This window comes from Hesperophylax consimilis, chromosome 27 (genome assembly GCF_061612785.1).
Source record: "Hesperophylax consimilis isolate HC1 chromosome 27, BYU_Hcon_1.0, whole genome shotgun sequence".
Taxonomy (NCBI): Eukaryota; Metazoa; Arthropoda; class Insecta; order Trichoptera; family Limnephilidae; genus Hesperophylax; species Hesperophylax consimilis.
Window position 1 is genome coordinate 13,356,141 of NC_142862.1, and position 21,843 is coordinate 13,377,983.

The 21,843-nt window shown below is 37.5% G+C and overlaps 3 protein-coding genes across 4 annotated transcripts in view; 2 read left to right on the forward strand and 1 right to left on the reverse strand.

Annotated features, from left to right (window-relative positions):
• YME1L (ATP-dependent zinc metalloprotease YME1L) overlaps positions 1–16,503 on the forward strand; it is a 29,542-nt gene extending 13,039 nt beyond the window's left edge. For both annotated transcript variants that reach the window (XM_089647738.1, XM_089647739.1), the window contains exons 8-14: positions 2,382–2,545; positions 9,631–9,720; positions 9,811–9,886; positions 10,000–10,082; positions 11,465–11,565; positions 13,595–13,746; positions 14,147–16,503. In XM_089647738.1, coding sequence (XP_089503864.1) covers positions 2,382–2,545; positions 9,631–9,720; positions 9,811–9,886; positions 10,000–10,082; positions 11,465–11,565; positions 13,595–13,746; positions 14,147–14,437 — 957 coding nt within the window. In that variant the 3' untranslated portion in view covers positions 14,438–16,503. The remainder of the gene's footprint in view (positions 1–2,381; positions 2,546–9,630; positions 9,721–9,810; positions 9,887–9,999; positions 10,083–11,464; positions 11,566–13,594; positions 13,747–14,146) is intronic.
• LOC149410613 (uncharacterized) lies at positions 6,296–8,759 on the forward strand. Its single transcript, XM_089647953.1, has 2 exons — positions 6,296–6,321; positions 7,096–8,759. The coding sequence occupies exon 2, from the start codon at positions 7,207–7,209 to the stop codon at positions 8,032–8,034; it is 828 nt and encodes a 275-aa protein (XP_089504079.1). The 5' UTR covers positions 6,296–6,321; positions 7,096–7,206; the 3' UTR covers positions 8,035–8,759.
• A 2,895-nt stretch (positions 16,504–19,398) lies between the features above and the next one.
• mri (BTB/POZ domain-containing protein mrityu) lies at positions 19,399–21,843 on the reverse strand. The gene has a single exon (XM_089648455.1). It carries the CDS (start codon positions 21,665–21,667, stop codon positions 20,549–20,551), a length of 1,119 nt encoding a protein of 372 aa, XP_089504581.1. The 5' UTR covers positions 21,668–21,843; the 3' UTR covers positions 19,399–20,548.

Consider the following 21,843-nt stretch of genomic DNA (forward strand, 5'->3'; position numbering starts at 1 on the left):
ATTCCCGGGTCTACATCACTACACTCAACACAACCACATGACAAGTGGTCTCTAGTTCTTACATACGTAGCATTGATAGATTTGATGTTTATTTATGTTTTTCACTTCTCAGCAGTTGCTGTTTGTAACTTTGTCATGTCTTATGATTCTGGAAGTGAATTTGAGGACTACTTATTAAGATTATTATTTTTAAATGTATATTTTTGTAAAAGAAAAATGAATAAGCGAGAAGAACACTTCTCTAATAAATAAAAAAAGATAAAAGTTTGGAGAGTTCCATACTTTAGTAAATGAATTATAATCTGATGACGAACAATTCTTCATGTACTTTTGTGTGAGCAAAGTGAAATTCAACGAGCTTCACAGCATTATTGAATGTGACAGGGGAACGACTGCGCGGCCCTTTTCATTTAAAATTTGAGACCAAAATACCCAACAACCCTGAATTATAACAAATTTCTAGTACGGATATTTGCTGCTTTATTTATTTGTGTTTTAAATTATAAAATATACATGGGCCATTAACCTTTCCTCATCTGTGGTGTGTATTTACTACACATTGCTTCTAATAACTTTAATAACTCTATAAATATAATAAATTCTGGGTTCAGATTTTAGGTATTCCTCCGTTATACATTGAATTAAAAAATAATATATTACATAGTTTTCAAATTCAATTAAAAATCAGAGTTTTTTGTTGAAAATCGGGAACAAATACACCAATACAATCAACCGTGTGATACTAAATACGCAAAGAGTGTGCGAGGAAATGACACGCTATTGATGTCCCGCTTTAATTCGCTATGCAGGAACATGAGACATCCACACTTCTGCAGTTGTAGTTTTGATTTAGACCATCGATACCTACGACCGCACAGCTGTGTTTGTGCCAGCCGCGCTGCTAGCCAGTTGGCCGCGAACCGTCGTTAGAGTTGGACCCCTCGCACATTTCTTTAGCATCTGTCAATGGTTTTTTCATGTTTTCAGCAATTAAATTACAATTATTATCACTTTTGATATAAAATATAATAAACATAATCGATTAGCTATGAATATTCATATTTTTCCGATATTAAATCGCTTATTTTGAGATGTGTATTGACTATACAGCACCGTAACGCGTGTATTTTTTTAGCACAGTAAGGGAAAGGTTAAAGAATTACATTTTTAATGCTTTTAGAGGCAAGTTTGGCAATTATTTGTGAGTTATGATGATTATTTAAAAAAATGTTTTTACTTGATAATGTTTTTATTAAAAATGTTTATTTTTTTATTTTACTCTACGAATATGATAAAAAAAAAAATTAAGATATTTGAAAAAAACATTTTCATGTGCGTAAATTTAAATCACAAAGGACGACCGATTTATGTTAAAACACAAATTAGTTAGATATAAAATAAAAGTTCTACCCAAAAAAACGCTGTTTTACGAAGTTTTATTTTTTTAAGTTTACAGATTGAATATTTTCATAATTCTGAATGGTGATCTTACACTAGGGCAATACTGAGAGTATCTTCCATGCTGGAACATGCCCCCAAATATAATGAGTAAATTGTGATTTTATTTCAAAGCAGAAATACTCCATCCTCAAAACTGGGTTAGCGAGTTGTTTACGTTGCATACGTCGGTCCCGTGTGTTCTTACCTTTAAATAACCACAATTTTTACTCTATTTGAACACCTACATTATATAAGTCCATCGGATTTGATGACCATCAAATCGATGAATAATTTTTATTAATTTGTGCGGTCCCCGTTAAACACCTATTCTCCTTCTATTTTACCTGTAGGAGCCAGCAAGAATATTTAATAAATAAAAATACATTTTTGTTAAGGCCAACATGAAGACAATACCATACTTGATAAAGTGACATTACGATTTTTGTGTTTAACAAACCTAGTACATAGATGTAATATCCAAAGGCAAAATGAATGTATAAAGTCAACACTGCAAATGTAGGGCTTCGGCTGCTAATGGTTAAGCTTTCGATCAGCTGTCAAGCACAGCAGCCACGTTGCTCATCCAATGTGATGGGGTTAACTTAACTTAACCTTCCTGTTTATTGCTCTACTTATTGTCCTTAAATTGTCAATAAATATACCTTTGGTAGTTAAATAAATATGTACCAAAAACGTGCTGTGATGTTGGAAGCATTTGTAGCTATGTAAATTTAATTATCGTTTGGGTCTTTAGCAAAACCGGTTAGTTGATTGAGCAGTCCAAAGCGTATATAATAATGGTAGTACGAGGTTTTCAAATAATGTAGTCTGGGAAAGTTTGTCTTTGCTTTTGAAAAAAAGGAGTGAAAGAAGTACATATGGATTTTCATATTCCTTTTTAATAATTATTAATTCATATTCAAAACATCTCGTTCCATCAGGTAAACGTACCCACGCCCGATTACTCCGGCAGACGTGACATCCTCAACCTGTACCTCGGGCGCGTGCTGACCGGCGGAGACCTGGACGTGGAACTCCTGGCGCGAGGCACCACCGGCTTCACGGGGGCAGATCTGGAGAACATGGTGAACCAGGCTGCACTCAAGTGAGTAGGAGCAACACCACATTCTACATAATAGCAATTCATAGCGTCGGGTGATTTTGTAGACTTTGTTCATATATTTTGTTACATCGATAGAGCCAAGAGAAGGCAAGAAGATGGCTTAACGATGCTTAAACCTTCTTTTTATCCCTCTCTGCCTTTTTTTAATTTTATTATGCCATTTACATTTATTATGTATTTTTTTTTTTTTTTAGACAATGTATACATAGTCCCACGAAGCTGCCACATGGCTGCTTGTCTGCAGGTTCTATGTCAATATACAATTACAGTGAAACCTCTATCTATCGTTCCTCGAATAATCGTTTTCCCGGATGTATCATTTATTTCTTCTAGTCCGAAATCATTTCATACAAAAATAGATTGCATCGATCGTTTCTATGTCCACCATTTTCCCGCATTCATCGTAGGAATTACGTCGCGTATTTGATATATTTTGTCTATGTTTAAACGGCGCCAGACGGCACTCGTTACGATGCGCGAAACTTTTGAGAGAGAAAGAGAAAGAATAACAGTTTGTCACCGCCATCAGTCGCTAGTTGTCGTCAGTTGTCGCTAGATACCCGAACTTAGTGGAGTGTTTGCAGTTATCCTTTTTGAGCTTTTAAACTATCTTCGAAATGAGCCGTTTGATGAAAAAAGTACGTTCTCTTACGTACGAAAAAATCCCCGCTGAAAAACGCGTCGATATAGCCAAGCGTTTAGGAATCGCGGCATCCACGTTAAATTCTATTTTCTTGAAAAAAAACGAAATTCGGGAGCAAATTCAAAAGTGCGGAAAATCTTCGAAAACTAGAAAAACCAGTAAAGAATCAAAGTTTAGCGAACTGGAGAAAATTCTTATCTCTTGGTACCAAATTTGACAAATTTTAACAATTTTGTTACTTTCGACGACAATATTCCAACTTGTGGGATAGAAACTATCGAAAGCTTGTGTGACGCAAGATTGACGGAGACAACAGAAGAGGTCGATATTGATGAAGAGGAGCCGCTGCCTGTACCTTCATTTTCAGAAGCATGCACACTCTTTGAAAGATTGAAAACTTTCTACTACGCACACTCAATATCTGATGCCGAAAAAAATATCATTTGCAAAGCTGAAAATATACTGTCGACTTGCGGAAATAAAACAGAAAAAAAAACAAATGTCGATGAAAGATTATGTATTTACAATGCAATAAATTTAAAAAAAAAATTGGTTCTGTTTAGCTTTGTATTTTTTTAAATAAATACATTTATTTACATCTAAAACTTATTTTCTTCTTATAATTTTAATCTACCAACGGTTATGCAGATTGGGAGGACGGTAACTTTACTGGATCGTATCTCCTTGTGTTTTGTCCTCTTAATCCCGCATTCATTGTTTTCCGGCATTCATCGTTTATTTCGATAGGTCCCTTTAAAACCAATAGATAGAGGTTTCACTGTATAATACAATATAAGTTTCCCGTTATATAAAATAAATAACAGACCCTTACATACAATCATAGAACTCACTAAAGCGTGCCAAGTACACTAACACTTTGAATAACAATACGATAACGTACATTCAAAAGTACAAGACAATATAACACACAGATACATTTCCAACTCCAACCTTCTACTCATCCTCAGAGTAAGCATACCAAGTCCTGATAAATCAATACCTCCTGGTGTAGTGCTCGCACCGGGACTGGAGTACTCCTGGCTGGGGTGGTGCATTCGTATCATATCTTTGGCTACTTCAGTGGTCTTGGAGCACTTTAAGCTCTCATGCAATCTCTACTTTAACTGAAAGCCATTTTCACAATAAATATGAAATATTGACCGAGTCCTGTTTTATCTCAACATTTTTGCATTTTATCTGTACGTAAATAAACGTTGCAGTTCAAGATGGTGGCCATTTTAATGGTTCAGAAAAGATTCATTATTTTATTTTTTTTTAATTTGAAATCGTCGTGTTTATTTAGATTAGTTTTTTTTTCGATTTTCTTATTCTCTTATTTTCAACATTATGATACCTACCTGCCTTAAAAAAGTTTGAAAAAAATATTGTCATCGAGATTTTGACTTTTCTTTGGACAAATTTTATAATTATCAATTATGTAGTCATTTAAAACGTCATTTAAAACCTTTATTGAGAGAAGCATTCTCAAATTCCCTTTCGCGTGGCACTTTCCCGCTCTTTTTCAGCACCTTGTGTTGGACAAGTGGTCACCAGATGCTATACAAAAGTAAAGCGTCCCCTATGCGACTTTTGTTTACGGCATTCTTTCTCATTAGCGTTTTAAATTCCGTCGCTGGCGTTGTCGTTGCGAAGTAGCTCCGAATTTATAAGATAAAACACGTGTTGAACACGACGGAAAAGTTCGTCGGCCATTTTGTGTTGTTTGCTTATTTACATTGTGTTTTGTGTACCTTTGGTTTTGTGTTTTGGTTTCTTGCCCAATTAACAATGAGTGGCTCCGAGATGTCATCATCCGATTCGGTAGAGATGACGGTAGAAGAAGTGAACAATATTATTTTGCCAAAACAAAATGAGCCGAAACGAAAGTTGCCGAAATCGACGAAATCTACGAAAAAACATCGCATTGATAAACTCACGGCTCAAGTGGAGCACATTAGCTCGTTTATTCAGGATTTCATGGCGTCTAAAACATACGAAGATAGGAGAAACTTGGATTCCGACGAGGACGCATCATCGGAAGATCAAGAGAGACACGTGGAGAGAAATTCACCATCTTCGCTAGGGATGGGATTAGTAAATCCTAATCATGAATTCAAGGAATTAATCCTATCGATGGCGGAAACCACGTGTAAGGAACCTACAGTTCCTAAGGCTGACGCAAACCGCGTAAAGAAAATCGAAGATTTACAACACTTCGGTTCGCCTGAATGGAACGAAGTAAGGTATGGGGAGGTCGTAAGAAAATACCTGGCCAACCCCATGTTCAACCAGTTGGAAGTTAATGGAGAGTTTCTGCATTTGAATAAGGCAGAGCAATACGCGGGGTCACTTGACAAATTTTGCGGGTCACTAAGCCATGCCCTGTTGCAGCAAAATGAGTGCCTCAAGAAATCTCTTCAGGAACTGGTAAACTGGGGTGCAGAGGAAGGCAAGGAATTGTCAGCAGGTTCCCTCTTCAAGAAAGTGGAGTCGCTATTTGCCCCGGATACGCAATATCAGACAGTGACCAAAGATGTCCTGCAGATGGTCTGTGGAAGGAGAGCAAATGCGATCCAGCATCGTAGGGACGCAATCCTTAACGAGATAAAGAGCCGCTACGTACGAGAGGCAGTCAAAAATATTCCTCCAGCAGCGGGTTATCTTTTTGAACCAATGAAGCTAGAATCCCAGATTCAGCGGATGGGAGGACTTGATAAATGCTTTCCACATTCAAGCTTCGACCCTCAGCCATCAACCAGATCGCAGATGCCCAAGAAAGTGCCAGTGAGGAAGCCTTTTCGTGAGAGCAGGCCCTTTCGGGAAAGCAGGACGTTTCGGGACAACAAGCCCTTCCGAGACAACAAAGCCCCCCGCGGAGGGCGATCTAATCAAGATGCAAGAGGTGCGGACAAGAGGGGACCAGCCAAACCAAGAAGGAATTTTGGCAACAAGGATAGGCTATGACTATCCGGAGAAGGCGTTTCAGGGGGGGCAATTACAGCACTTTATAAGCAAATGGGAAGAATTAGAAGCACCACCAACTCTGCTAACCATTTTGCAAGGGTACAAGCTACCCTTTCGGCAGAAACCCCCTCTAAGTATAGTGGCAGACACGGTAAGCTCAACTTATAAAACTCAAATCACAGACGAAATGACACGACAAATAAACAAAATGAAAAAGGAAAAGATATTGGAATCAGCTTCAATATCGCCTTCCTTTCTGTCACGGATGTTTCTCATACCGAAGCAAGACGGGTCATTTAGGCCGGTCTTCAACCTTCGTCGTTTGAACAATTTCTTAGCTATTAGCAAATTCAGACTTATTAATGTTAATAAGGTTGCAACATTTATTCAACCAGGCGACTGGATGGTTAAAGTGGACCTTTCTCAAGCCTACTTTCATCTTCCAATTCATGAGAATCATCGCCGTTTTTTGAGACTGATTTTTAATGGAGAACTGCTTCAAATGACATGTTTGCCTTTTGGACTAGCCTCAGCTCCAAAGGTTTTTGCTTCACTTACCAATTGGATAGCGCAAAAATTAAGAGACAAAGGTCTCAGAATAATTGTTTACTTAGATGATTTTTTGATAGTACATCAAAATGAAAATATATTGAAAATGCATACATTCGAAACTATTTCAATGTTACAAACTCTTGGGTGGATAATACAATTCAGTAAATCCACTCTGTGTCCAGTTCAGAAAATTGAATATTTGGGAATTTCATGGAATTCAAGGGACGACTTAAAAGGCCTCCCGCAAACTAAAATAGCGAAAATAACAAATTTACTGAAACAATACATTAATCTAGGAAGGTGGTCACTTGAGCAGGCCCAGAGCCTCTTGGGTATTATTCATAGAGGCAGGCTTAACCTTCGCATGTTACAGTGTGCCAGTCGCAAGCTGCCTGCATTCAAACCGAGACGACTCCATCCCATTCCTCGAACAGCGATAGAGGAGCTGAGATGGTGGAGCAGGTCCCTGCAGACGTGGTCACCAATGCATCAAGCAGTGATTCGTCACACCCTCACGACCGACGCCTCGGACTGGGGATGGGGTGCGCAGCTAGACGACCTCAGATTGAGTGGAGCTTGGTCCCAAACACAGCAACCTCTCCACAGCAATGTCAAGGAAATGCTCGCCGTGCTGGCAGCACTTACTCCTCACGGGCCAGAGCTGTCAGACTCGGGTCTCCTGATCCAGTCAGACAACAAATCGGTGGTCGCGTACCTTCGCAACGAAGGCGGCACACGATCCAAGACATTGCTCGAAGCGACTCGTCAAGTCCTTCAGTTGACAGACACGTATCGCATTTCACTGTCTGCTCACTACCTACCAGGAAGGTTCAACGAGGTGGCAGATCAACTCTCCAGAAAACGCCAACCTCCGGAGTGGCATCTTTTACCAGCAGCAACAAAATTGATTTTTGCAAAATGGGGGAGACCAACTATAGACCTGTTTGCATCGGAGACAGCTCACGTTGTAGAAGATTATGTGTCCCTAAATGCATTCGACAAAGAGGCAAGTTTTGTCAACGCTTGGACTCGAGAGTGGGATTTTCCTCTAGCTTGGGTGTTCCCCCCTCCGTGCCTCATGCCGAGAGTTCTCGCACACCTCAACCGGGCCAAGGGCCTATACCTGATTGTAGCCCCGAGATGGAAGAAAGTATTCTGGAGACCAGACTTGAAAAGTCGAGCGACGAGCCCTCCTTTCACCATAATGAACCTGACAGAAGTGCTGATAGACACCAGAACCTTGAAACCTCCTCCACAAGTAGAGGATTTTATTTTGGAGGTGTGGAAGTGCCGGGGTGGAGTCAGTCATTAACAGATTGGTCGGACAAACAGAAAGAATTTTTAAAGTCAGGTTGGAGAGAATCCACACTTAAAACATATAAACCGGCATGGCTTAGGTGGCAAAAGTGGGCATTAAATCACGGGGTAAACCCGAATGTCCCTACAGGAAGTAACTTGGCAAGATTTTTAACAGATCTTAGTTTAGAAGACAATTTCTCTCCCAGCACAATTCGACTCCATAAATCAGTAGTAACAACTTTCAGTAGCCCTGAAGAAGGAAACCTAAGCTCACACCCTCTAGTCAGACAAGTTCTCAAAGCCGCAGCATTAAGGCATCCTAAACTATCTAAGCCTCCTATCTGGGATCCCAGAATGGTATTGACCTGGTTAGAAGCTAACCCACCCAAAAAGTTGAGTCTCTTTGAAGTCTCGAGAAGGGCAGCGACTTTACTTTTGTTAGCTTCGGGACGAAGAGTGCATGACCTGACCTTGTTACAGTGTTCGCCAGACAAACTATCCATAAATGAGGAAGGGGTCTCGTTATGGCCAGTTTTCGGATCCAAAACAGACTCTGCTACATACCAACAGTCAGGTTGGAGGTTGAGAAACGGAAATCAGCCAAATATAGACCCAGCATACTGGATTAAGAAACTGATTGAAACCTCCAAAGAACGGAGGGAAACAAATCAGAATTTAACAGAACTCTTCATCACTACATCGGGAACAGTTAAGGCAGCTTCAAGAACAGTCATCGCCCGTTGGGTCAAAACAATTCTAGAAGAAGCTAAGATCACAGCTGCCCGGGGTGCCAAGTGTACGGGCAGCAGTGGCGTCACTTAACTGGCTGGATAATTTTAGACTGGATGACATCCTGGCTCGAGGGAACTGGAGGAGCCGGGACACCTTTGCCAAATTCTACAGAAGGGAAGTTAACACTCCCCTAGAGGTAAATAGGGCATTGTCTGTAGCCTCCCTATTCCACCCACTGTAACACGTGAGTAGGTATTCCAGTTTTTTGACGTATTATAATAGTATCACATTAGCGTTAGTGGTCACCAGTCGATAACAAACAGATCTCAATAAAGGTTTTAAATGACGGTTCAGGCTACATAATAAAATAGTTTTACCTACCAATAAAACTTATATTATGTACCTAACCTCATTTAAAACCTAGGCAATCACTGCCTGGTGAGAACTAATGAGAAAGAATGCCGTAAACAAAAGTCGCATAGGGGACGCTTTACTTTTGTGTAGCATCTGGTGACCACTTGTCCAACACAAGGTGCTGAAAAAGAGCGGGAAAGTGCCACGCGAAAGGGAATTTGAGAATGCTTCTCTCAATAAAGGTTTTAAATGAGGTTAGGTACATAATATAAGTTTTATTGGTAGGTAAAACTATTTTATTTGAAATTTTTTAAATGTTATGTATAATGTATGGTTTGTATATATTTATGTAAGTAACTATATAAGTATCTTCAAATAAGAGAACATCAAAAACATACTTTTTAGGACATCTACTGACGATATATACTGTTTACAGAACTACTAGTACTGACGATGTCTACTATTACAGAACTGCTGGTAATGAAATAAATAATTAAAATGTATTTTTTATTATTTTTTCTAGGGCTGCAATTGACGGAGCAAAGAATGTGTGCATGAAACATCTGGAAGGCGCCAGGGACAAGGTTCTGATGGGACCAGAACGCCGTTCTAGGTATTAAATTTTTTTGTGGTTATGTCCCTAATTTCAATTTTAAGAAATGAGATAAATGCCTCTTTATTATTATGTGTAATGTTTTTCTAGATTACCTGACGAAGACGCAAACCTCATTACAGCCTACCACGAGGGCGGTCACGCCGTTGTGGCATACTATACCAAAGTAAGATCAGCTATTCAATAAAGCAATAAAAAAAATAGCTTTGGCCGTTATTTGAATATCTTGTTGGCCATATAAATTAAATTCTATTGAATGGATAACTTTTGTGTGTTCAGGAATCTCATCCACTCCATAAGGTGACCATCATTCCTAGGGGTCCCTCTCTGGGGCACACAGCCTACATTCCAGCCAGAGAAAGGTAAGTTGAACTCAATCACCCAACTCCATTAAATTCGGATGACTGACAACATCCCAGGCAAAGCCCAAAACATGCTAACATATTGAAACAATCTAATTCCTTTTTTATGTATAGTCTTGATTAAGTCTTGATTTTAAGATGCTAGTTATTAATCTGAGTTACTAGTAATAAATCGAAGTTATTAGTCTAAATGATAGGGCATAGTTTAAATGTTATAAATTAAGTTGTAAAGCGCCTTTGAGTTGATTTTATCGCGAAAACGGTCCTATAAAAATGATCCAAACATTATTATTATTTAATTATTGAAGACAATATTAGCAATTCTCAAACGAAATTTTGAAACAGAAAAATCAGAAAAAAATACAGGCGCATCTGGGACTTGAACCCAGGCCCTTGGCCTTGCCGGGGCGCTGCTCTACCAACTGCGCTAATCCGCCCCTATTTTCCTCGGTCATATTTAACTGTATCATACTTCGAATAAATTTATTCCTCATACTCCAGTCAACAATCCTATCAATGTCCGACTAGAGTCGATTGGAGTCTTCTAAAGTTTTGTTTTTCCATGAATAGTTTTAAGTCATCTGAAAAAGTAAGAGTCCTTGAATGCGGAATAACCTCTGATCTAACATTTATGAAATAAAAAAAAGATGAATGGTCCCAAGTAAGAGCCCTGGAGTACTCCAGTTTCAAGAACACAATCTGATTCCTTTCACTCCAGTCAACATTGTATGCAGAATAACCTCTGAAATTTCTTTATAAAAAAGTAAAGATGAATGGTCCTAAAATAGAGCCCTAGGGTACTCAGATCGCAACTAAAATAATTCAAGAATATTCAATGCACTTCAAATTGCTTTCTTTCTACAAAATAATTGAGTAAACATACAGAAAAAGGTTGATCGCTTAGTCAAATAAAGTGATTTACAGTATCAAAAGTGTTTGTATGACCTATCTACTTACATATTTTTATGTGAAGTAAAGTTAATGTTGGGAAGCGCCCGACTATTCAGATCTGGTCACGAGACACGACTAACATTTATTCTTAATGGTGGTCTTCACCAGGGCGATACTGAGAGTAATAGTAGAGTCCTTCTATATATTGTTATCCTTCTATATTTCTTAAATTATAAAATGGGGGCCTCAGCACGGGTAAACAACCCAGTGAGGCCAACATTACTAAATTGAAATATGAAATATTGTAAAAAAAATGTATCAACAATAAAAAATAAAAAAAATTGTATGTTTTAATAACAAATATGTAATATTAATGAGTTGACGTCTTTCATACACAGTCGCTCCACATGCTGGCTACTGGCCGTTTATAGTGTTAGTATGTTGTCTGTTTTACCACCATAAATAATGATGGTATTCTGTTGTTTGTGAAGATACCACGTGACCAAGCAGCAGCTGCAGGCTATGATGGACACCATGATGGGGGGGCGCGCGGCCGAGGAGCTGATCTTCGGGCCTGACAAGATCACCAGCGGTGAGAGCCTTTGCCACAGACATTCCCAACAGTTCCCTGGTATTTATAGGGACGAAAACGGGATTTTTTGTTTACTAATTATTGTGATGTCTTAATTGGTTAATGATGAGTTTTTTCTTACTAAATTTACTTCCCATGATGAATGTATAATATTTTAATCATCATCAAAATTATAATTTATCTCTTGGATTCATTAACCGGTTCGTTATCTCTGTGTCCCATTGGGTTCATTCAGGTTTTAATTTGTTTGTATCCTCGAAAATTAGTGGCAATGAATCTGTTAAGATTATTAACTACATGTGGATGAATGTAATTTAATATGATGTTTATTTTTATGATTTCAATTAAATTTTAAACGAGAATCAAAAGATTTTGACAGCAGAAACAATTTAAGGATTTTTACATTTAAAATTTCCAAAATAGTATATTTCTCGTGAGGTCGCCTCCAACTCTGTTCTGTGAATTTAATCTTAACACATTTCTGGTAGGTAGTTTTGGCGCCGTTGCTATGCTGTGTCCGGGCGAAAATAAAGGTCCCGCGCGAATTACTTTAATTTGTTTTAAATCTCTATATCTTAGAAAATAATTAAAATATTTAAAAAAAAAAAATTCTACGTAACTCAGCATACTCAAGCTATAAAAGTACTAAACGAAAATCGAATATTATTTGAAATGCAACTCAATTAACCTTGTAATATGTTTATTACGGTCCGCCTATCGGTATTTGTCCATAACTACTTTCCTTAAATACACGCCCGACATCTCTCGCTCGCTTGCACCTAGGAGTTGAGTGGGTGCGGAACGGAGAAAGAGATTTGAATCGTGTTTCACGGTCATAAAATCCCTCATTCCAGGAATTGAATTATTACAATAACAAATAATATACATACTATCCTTTTGTTGAAATACCGATGTAAACGAAATGCACAGAGATAAATATAATAAGAAGACTTGCATTACGATTCGATAATAATGTACATATAGTTGGGACCTTTACAAAGAGTTGGGTATATAATATTCATATAAAAACATTGAATAATTCTGTCTTTTCTGCCATTGAAATGAGGCCGGCGCAAAACGTAAAACTACCCTCCCGGCCTTAAGCAACAATTGATTGAACGGGTAGAAATACCTTTCCCATCCGAAGTGTGTTAAATATATAAAAATCCAGCTTGGGTATGTTTGTGATCGCGAAACTCGTAAAGTTGTTGATCGATATCAATGAAAATTTCAAAGTTTGTTCTTTTAGTGCCAGGAGTGTTTAGAGTGGTTCAAATGGTAGAAGTCGGGAATGCCCGAGGATTATTTAACGCAATATCTCTGCATCGTAACGAGATACGGAGACGAATTAAAGTCGATGTAATGTACTTTTTTGACAGTAACATTGTGGTATACAGTAGTGAATGGTGGAAGAAGTCGGAGACACCCCAGAAAGACATTAGCAATAGCGAAGCATTGCGGGATCGACTAGCAATGTATGGAAACCTTGCATTTTTAGCATTAATCAGTATTTTGTAGTATAGATTTTCTTGTCTATGATTTCGCTCTCAATAAAAAGATTTTCTTTGTGTTTTCATACACCATACTTCATAACTAACCCTTTAATTCAACCATCATCTATAAATACTAGTCCACTACTGGGAGTCCCCAAAAGATTGTATATTATACAAAAATGTAGAAAACCTCAGTGGGCTTCCATCCAGGTGTCGTGGGTAGGACACAATTTCAGAATAAGTTTGTATAAGCTTCTCAAATATTCAAATGAGATGAAGTGTGAAAGAGTCAAAAAGGAACTCTTGTACAGCCAAGTATGTTTTCCCCAGATTACCTTAAAATAATTGTAGTAGTACAAAATATTTGTTTTAATACAAAACCTTTTATAGCAATACAATGAAAAAGTGTTGGACAAATATATTTTGTGAGATGGCGGGATTTGTAGTGAGTATCTTATTAAGTTATTCGTAATCTGGGAATGTTTGTCATTCCTTAATAAAAAAAGATAATAATATGTTGAGTGTCTAATTTGCAGGTGCCTCTTCCGACCTGAAGCAAGCTACCTCCATAGCCACGCACATGGTGCGCGACTGGGGCATGAGTGAGAAGGTGGGCCTCCGCACTCTGGAAACCCCGCGGGGCGCCTTCCAATCCGGGGAGACTCTGGGGCCCAACACCAACGAGATGGTAACAATACTACATATCTCATTACATACTATCTATATATTATGTACCCGCATTTAGACCAGTATTGAGGCCGCTTGCTGGATATCTTATTTTGCCATATCACTCTGTCCTGTTGACAACCTCATGCAGGGTGGTAGATGGAGAGGTGGTACTCTCAGCATCGCCTTGGTGAAAGACCACCATTCAGCTGCCTGAAATGGCTTCGGCCATGTTTGGTGAGCAGATCTGAATAGCCGAGCTCATCTCAGCCTTCTTCCTCCACATTTCCTTCCCTTCCCACTCCCTCCATCCTCAAAACTTACCCTAATTATTGTTGATGCCATAGTACCACTGGCTTCAGAGCTAAAAAAAGAATTATTACTAAATTTTAACATTATAATTCTAATATTTTTCAATGCAGGTCGACATAGAAATTCGCCGCATCCTCTCCGAGTCCTACGACCGCGCCCGTGCCATCCTCAAGGCACACTCTAAGGAGCACAAGGCCCTGGCCGATGCCTTGCTGAAATACGAGACTCTGGACGCGCAGGACATCAAGGCCATCATGGCGGGCGAGCGCCCCAATGTGGAGCTGACCCACAAGGACAACAAGGAGAGCGTCAGCGTGGCCTCCAAAGGGAAAGAACCCGGCACGCCGCTGCCCGTAACGACTTCCGCCACGCCCGTTCCCGCCGTTCCGGTGCCCGCATAGTCGCTTTGACTCGTTATATTATTCAGTGTTTAAATCACCCGCCGTCGCTATTTTCAGTGAAATCACGTCCAAAGACATTTTTTTTTCGTCCGAATCAAGAATTTTTGTTAACTTTTTCAACGTGCGAAATTTCGATTTATGCAAACACCGGTTCCATGACAAAGCAGAACATTGAAGAAAAGTGAAGAAAAAGAACACACAAAAATTAAACCTTACCGAACATATTCTTTTATCATGTTCTGTTTTAACCCGTTACCTAAACCACCGAACGCGTTACTAAGTTGCAGGTTTCATTCCTGTCAAAGTGCAAAATTCCACATATGTATTTGGATAGTAAATTTATGGCATGAGTGTTTGTTTCATAGCTGTTTGGAACAAATAAAAATCTTTGTATGGAGTAATTAATTTTTCGAAAAAATGGCTTTGGACGACATTATTTAGGACTATATGTCTAAAATCACTTTTTTTATTTTACCATTTCAAAGGCGTTCCATTACTGTTTTTATGGTGATTTGAATTCAATTGTGTTATTGTGATGTTTTTTTTTTTTCAAAAACTTTTAGTTGATTTCCGTTAATGACATTCTTTCATTTAAGAATTATATATTTTTCTTTGTTATGGTTGATTTTTCTATGTCAATTTATTGTATATTATATTATTATTATAATCTAGTTTGGTTTCCCTTATTTGCCATTCAGCAAAAAAAAATTGACAGTGTATTTTAAAAATTATATTTGTTCTAAGTTAGCACTTTTAGGGAAAATTCGTATTTTAAATTTTGATTTTGAGAAAACTTAAACACTTATTTTTTTGTAAAATAATATAAAAATATATATTTTTATGTGAGCAGATTGCCATGCTTTGAAAATAATAATAACAATGATGTGGTCTCTTTCTGATAAGTGACTTTCAATCAAATTGCATGTGCTAATATTTCGATTCCTATGACCGCAATAATTGAAATGCAAACAATTTGATTAGTTTAACAAAAAAATAGGCATAGTTGGCATCGCTTACAATATATAAATAAATATAATATCCCTGAAAGAAGAAGTAAGTATGTAGAATATAGTTGTATCTTTGATAGCTCCATTGCAACCTTTACTTTTTTCTCCTAAACGACGTGTGTAATGGAAAGAGAGGTTACAAGGGAGCTCTCAGCGGCAGGGCTATAATATAATTTCACCAAATTGATGAATAATTTCCAATCATTCTGAAGTCACCTAAACAGGTTTGGTACTGCCTTAAAGGCGAAACAGCTTTTATGCTTAATATAAGAAATAGATTTACAAAACAACTAGCTTAAAATTCTAATATTTTATGAAATATTTCGTACCTACTTTTTATTTGTAAATAGATTTATCCAGTTTCGGAAAAAAATTTAGTCAGTGGTTTTTTGATTTATGGGTGCAATTTTAATGATATTTATTTAATAATTGTGTATAGATCTCAAATGATTTCCTTTTACGCACCAAGAACGTTCTTAATCTTTACAACGCAATCTATCCCATTGCGCAGCACGTCTCGATACAATGTATGTGCTTTAGTGAAACTTCACAGACCATATGTGTGACATTTGCGTACGGGGACAGACGCATATTTAAGGTTAAACCATAATCTTCAAAAACTTACAAATTCTATTTTATGAAATGCAATTAATCTGTGGTTTATCGAAGTAAACATCAAAATGAAGGTGACATTTTTATCCAATAAAATTATACCTTACATCCATGGTGTCGCAGTTAAGAGCATTGACTATGGATGCTTACGAAGTGAAAAAATATATTGACATTCTACTTATAAAATTCTATAGGCACAATAATTTGGCTTCGCAACTGTTTTGATGGGTTTTGGCAGACAAATACGGATTCTGTTTCATAACCACATAATACACAATAATATTATAAGTTATATCATTTCAGTGACTATTCATCAAATGCCAGTGGTTACATAGTACAAAAAACTGATATTTGTAAAAGTCCAGCTTTTTAGAAATAATGTTTTCATTATAATCCCTTGTAAATTTATCATTATTATTATTGTTAGTAATAAATACCAAAATAAAATTGCTTGTATTACTCTGTGTACACAACCTACCCTTAACAATTTTTTAAGCTTTCAAAATGTCACAGTACCTGAGATCCTGAGATTCTACATAATTTATTAACTGCACAGTATCCCCAAAGATAAAAAAACCCTGAGGAAGATTGTGTCCATAAGGGCTTTCGATATGGAGTTAATAGTCTGGCTGAAAGATATTAATGAAAAAAATATTAGTAACGACATAGAAAACAAATAAAACAGAAATGAATAACTTTAGTCCGTCTCAGCACGGGTAATCCTAGTGAGGAGGACTAAGGAGGAGTTGTTTAAGAGAATTTGAACAAGTTGATTTTCAAGTTTGGTGAGAGTTCTATTCATGTTCTGTTATTATTTCAGTTTTGTGAAACAACTGGGCAATAATGATATAATAACAGAACCTTCACAAAACTTGAAAATCAACATCGAAATTTGATGAATTGTTCAAATTCTCTAAAACAACCCATCCTAAGAAATACAATCTACTATACATATTCACTTCATATTTTGTATGTACATACAATGTTTATAGTCGCTATAATAAATACATATAAAAATATTATTTTTAGTAGAAAAATTTTAAGTAAAGAGTTTTTGTATTATTTTATTAAATAAGTAAATAAATATGTTGGGACTTTTCTGGATAAAAACATTATCTTAAAGCGGGCCACGGATAGCTGCGCACGGCTTTAGCTTAGTGCACTATGAGCTGCCATACATATAAAGACATAGAGGGGCACGCACACGCTACGCACGGCTGCGTGGGTATGTTATGTCAGAGGCACACGCGTGGGTTGCAGCGGATTCGCCGACCATGCTGCTTGCACCATGGCAGCCACGTTCCTCCCCCCGCTCACTGCTCCCGCCTTTCCCACTCTTCAAACTGTCGCAAGTGCTTGAACTAGTTTGATTTTATTTGATAAATCATCTATGAAAATGGACATTGTATCCACAGAAACGTACTTCTCGATGCGAGATGCAAAATTCGCTCTATCAAAAAATTGAGTTACGAAACCTGCTCTGGCAGAAAAGGAATTGCAAAAACAACTCTATATTTTTTAACGACTTAATATTTGTGGGCATCGCAATAATAAAATAAGTTACATTTTGTCATTGCATCATAATCCTTTAGATATTTAGCGAAAATATTATATTACCTATCGTATGTGTCCTAAACAGTTTTTGATGTTTATCTCAAAATCAACAAAAGCTTCCAGAGCGGGTTTTGCAAGTCGACGACTCATTTAAAAAGTGTAATAAATGAAATGTTGCTGTTAGAAAAAAGATTTCAGGAGGGAAAGACGTAAGATTTATGTTATGTATTATGATATATAATGAGTGTATACATCACAGATCTATAAAGTTATCTGTAGAGTCGGGAGTATAAGAAATAATTTGTTGCTTCTTCTTTTGACTGCTCCTTTCCTTCGGTAGTTCCTTTTTTTGCAGCAACAGTTAAGTTTAAGTTCTGTATATCAGAGTGAATGTCCGTCACAGGGAGGATAACAAATTGGAGGGATAAAAGAAATGCGAATTAATATCATTAACCTTTTAGCCGCGTTAGCTAGCTCAGTATTATCGTATCAATGCCGATTTCTTGCCGTATCAACTGTTAACACGATTGCGGACAAAAGGTTGAATTGTCGATCTTACAATATATGTTTCAGTGTAATAATAAAAACTAATTTTTTGTTATATATTTATTTATATTTCCAATGTTAACAACAATATTACAAAGGGTATATGTGATACATAAGAAAAATAAATTATTTATTCTAAAAACTATCTCATACTTTGCAGTAAAAGAAAAAACATTTAAATGACTGTGGAATTATATTATTTACTTATGTGGTAGTTATTGAAAATAATAATAATTGTGATTAATTTGTGAGTCGGAACTAATTATTTTACGTAAAAAAATGCAAATGTAGATTAATAGTTTTTAGAATAAATTTGGGTCACTTTAACATAATATTATACAACACATAATATTTAGGTAAAGAAGACATTGCAAAAGAATGAACAAACTGAAAATACAATATTTATATACATACTGAGCAAGCTCATTTTGATAATTAAGTATAAAAACTCCCTTCATATTTTGAATTTATCTATGATTAAGATTTTTTTTCTTATATTTTGTATTCTCAAGATATTCCAGCATAAATGTATAGAAAGAAATGTTAAAAATTCTTGATTACAGGGGTTATTTTACATCGAACGGTTGTGAATCTGCCACTTTTTAAAGCCCAAAAAATACAGTAACAAAACTGCAACGAAAATATGTTTTTATGAAGGGAAAAGAAATTACAACATTGTCATTACATATTATTATAAATATCTCAATGTTTGATTGTTTTATGAAATGCATACTTTTGTTCAAGGCAAACAGGTTCAATAATATTATTGTTGTATAAATTATGAGCATTGGAGCATTGTACAAGAGAAAACATTAATTCAATTAGCTTTACAAAAGAATTTTAAACATTCTAAATTTAACCTACAAAAAATTAGTTAAAAATAAAATGGAATTTTGAGTTTTATTTTAAAATCAGTCACAGATGATGTCTTAAAAGGACGAGTAGTTCTTATCGCCAAAACATTGGTATTTCAGTAAACAAACCCAATTACCTCTTTGAATGTTTTCACCTTACGGCAAGATTTAAGTATTTTACTACACAAGAGAAAGAAAAAAAAATTGCCTTATTAAAGCATACACATTAAATTTATGAGATTGTAATATTATTAAAAATACAGACAAATTAAAAAATAAATATTTCAACTAATTTTAAACACAGTTTGTATAAAATATTATAAATAAAACATTATTTGAGTGTACTCCCGAAATCAAGACGTGCAGTATTGTCACGGCTACCAAACCAAACACAGAAAGAATCGAATCTGTTAGTTACCAAACTGACTTGGCTCTGCGATTTAACAGAGTTTTAGAACTGGCACTGGACATGATTTATGTAAAAATCACATGTTACAAACAAACAAATTGCGTCTCTTATACGCTTTACGTGACTTGGCTGCACGATTTGTCACACCTAAACAGACTTGTCTGTCACTGCTACAGTTGGGATTTTTGTTTGGTATCTGTAGAACCCACAAGGGTTAACAGCATGTCACAATTCCACAATGTTACTCGATGAAACATATGGCATACAAGCTTCGGCTCTTGGAGAGCTCGGTGTGAGAGAAATTACCATTTGATAGATCACAAGATTTTGTGTTTCCTGAGTTTGTTCTTTAGGTAATATTAGTAAGACGTACAAATGGACATGGAACAAATCAGAGAAAAAAATTTAACACAATATATTGACACAAAATATATGGTGGTAATATTAGCCAATAATTATAGTAATGCAATTTTATTCAGAACCCTGAACTGACTTTTCTGCACGTCTTGTTTATATTCGAGGAGGGAAGATGGTTTAATAACCACTTTTGCCAGGTTGAAAGATTTCAGTGTTTCATATTTTGTCAATAATCCGTGCAGATTACTACACAATGTGAAACTCAAACATACAATTGTCCCATTTTAAAACAAAGCTTTGCTTTACAAATTGACATTTGCTTGGTAGAAGCCGAAAGCAAAAAATATACAAACATTGACAGCTCAAAAGCAACAAACTGGTTTATTTTGTTATTACTCCCTCCATTGAACTATTTTGCTGGACTTCTTTTGTTTATCTTTCTCCTTATTTGATTGAACTTGTTTCAAAGTGACTTGGTTGGCAGATTAGGTTAATCTTATGTAAAGATTATTTCATGAAAAGGCAAAGGGTTCCTACGATTTACTCAACTTCCCACAATTTGAAACAGGAGTTAAATATATTTATTTCGACAAAAACAAGTTTAGTGTTTGCGGCCGAAAAAAACAGAAAGATAAAAGGGACCAACGCCATTAGATAAAAATCTACCTAAGTCCATGTTCACATCAGGGTTTGTTTACAGGGCAGTGTATTTGCAGTTAGGTTTCTTCGGGAGAAGCCAGCACAAGCACACCCTCAGAAGGGAGGAGAAGCATCACTGATCCATCTCCGCAGGAGGGTCGGGCTCGGGCCCCGTCACCGGCCCCTCCACACTCACGATAGCGGGATCCGCCGTGGCCTCAGCCAAATTCGTTACAGATTTAGACTTGAAACACTGAAAATCAACATGCCTACTCTTGGCTTCTTCCTTCTCCCAGGACATGTGGATAAAGGGACGTTGAACATAGTTGTATATCACTTCCGCACGGCCGCCTGGTCGTTTCTTCACCTTTTCTTTGTAAGTAGGATAACCTTCAACACCTAGGCGTATTTTTTTCAGTCCGCGTTCCTTCATCACTTGTTTAGCTACGTCGCGGTTTTCTATGTATTTGAAGAAACGATACAGCGGAGTGCTGAGGACGGTTTGAGAGTATTCATCTCCCATTTGCGGCGGGTATTCTTCATCCCAGTCTACGGCATCTTCGTCGAGTAGGACTACGACGTGGCACTCTCGATCACCACGCCGGGCAGAAGCAACCATCAGCGGCAACACAAGCTCTTCTAGGAAACTCTCAAACTGCCTCCTGGCACCCTCGTTGCTTAATTCATGCAGCAGTCCGCGTAGATTTTGGCAGCGGACGGTGCTCGAGTCAAACGGAACTAACAGATAATCACAAGCCTCGCGCAATTCCTGCACTGAAACAGTCGGGGGACACCGGATGACTCCACTTCGGTAATAATCTAAGATGGCACGGAATAGAGTAGCAGATATTCCGTCGGCGACTTCGAATTCTCCTCGCTCGTTAGTGCGCGCAAATTCCATGCCAGAACTAAACATCCGACCGAGCATGGTGTTGGGATGTGCAGTGAACAGGGCAGGGTCTAGCACGAAGCGCGTGTTGTCCACCACAAGGGTGATCCTGTCGGAGATGATGATGTCGTCCGCCATGGCGGGAAGGTTGGCCGGGTTGGGACTGAGGCTGCATGTAGGCTGGTCCACTCGCATCTGGTTCTTGGGAAGCATGCTCTGCGTGCGGTTGCGGGAGTTGCTGGGGAACTTGCCCTTGAACAGCCTCCGAATCCTCTCGTCACTGTCCTGCTGGTAGTCCTCCGTATCGCTGCTGCTCTCGCGATCGTATGATCGTTCCTTGGGGGGAGTTGACATTTCATTCATCACAGCTGGTTTCGCTACACTTTAAACGCCAATTGACGAGTTTTACATCACGCTGTCGCCGTCTAAGACGAAAACGCACTATTGCTGGTGAATCTGCGTTACGGGACACTCGTGCGAAAATATAAAATAACAAAACTCAACTCTCTCTTCCCAGACGTGACAAAATTTCTGTGAAA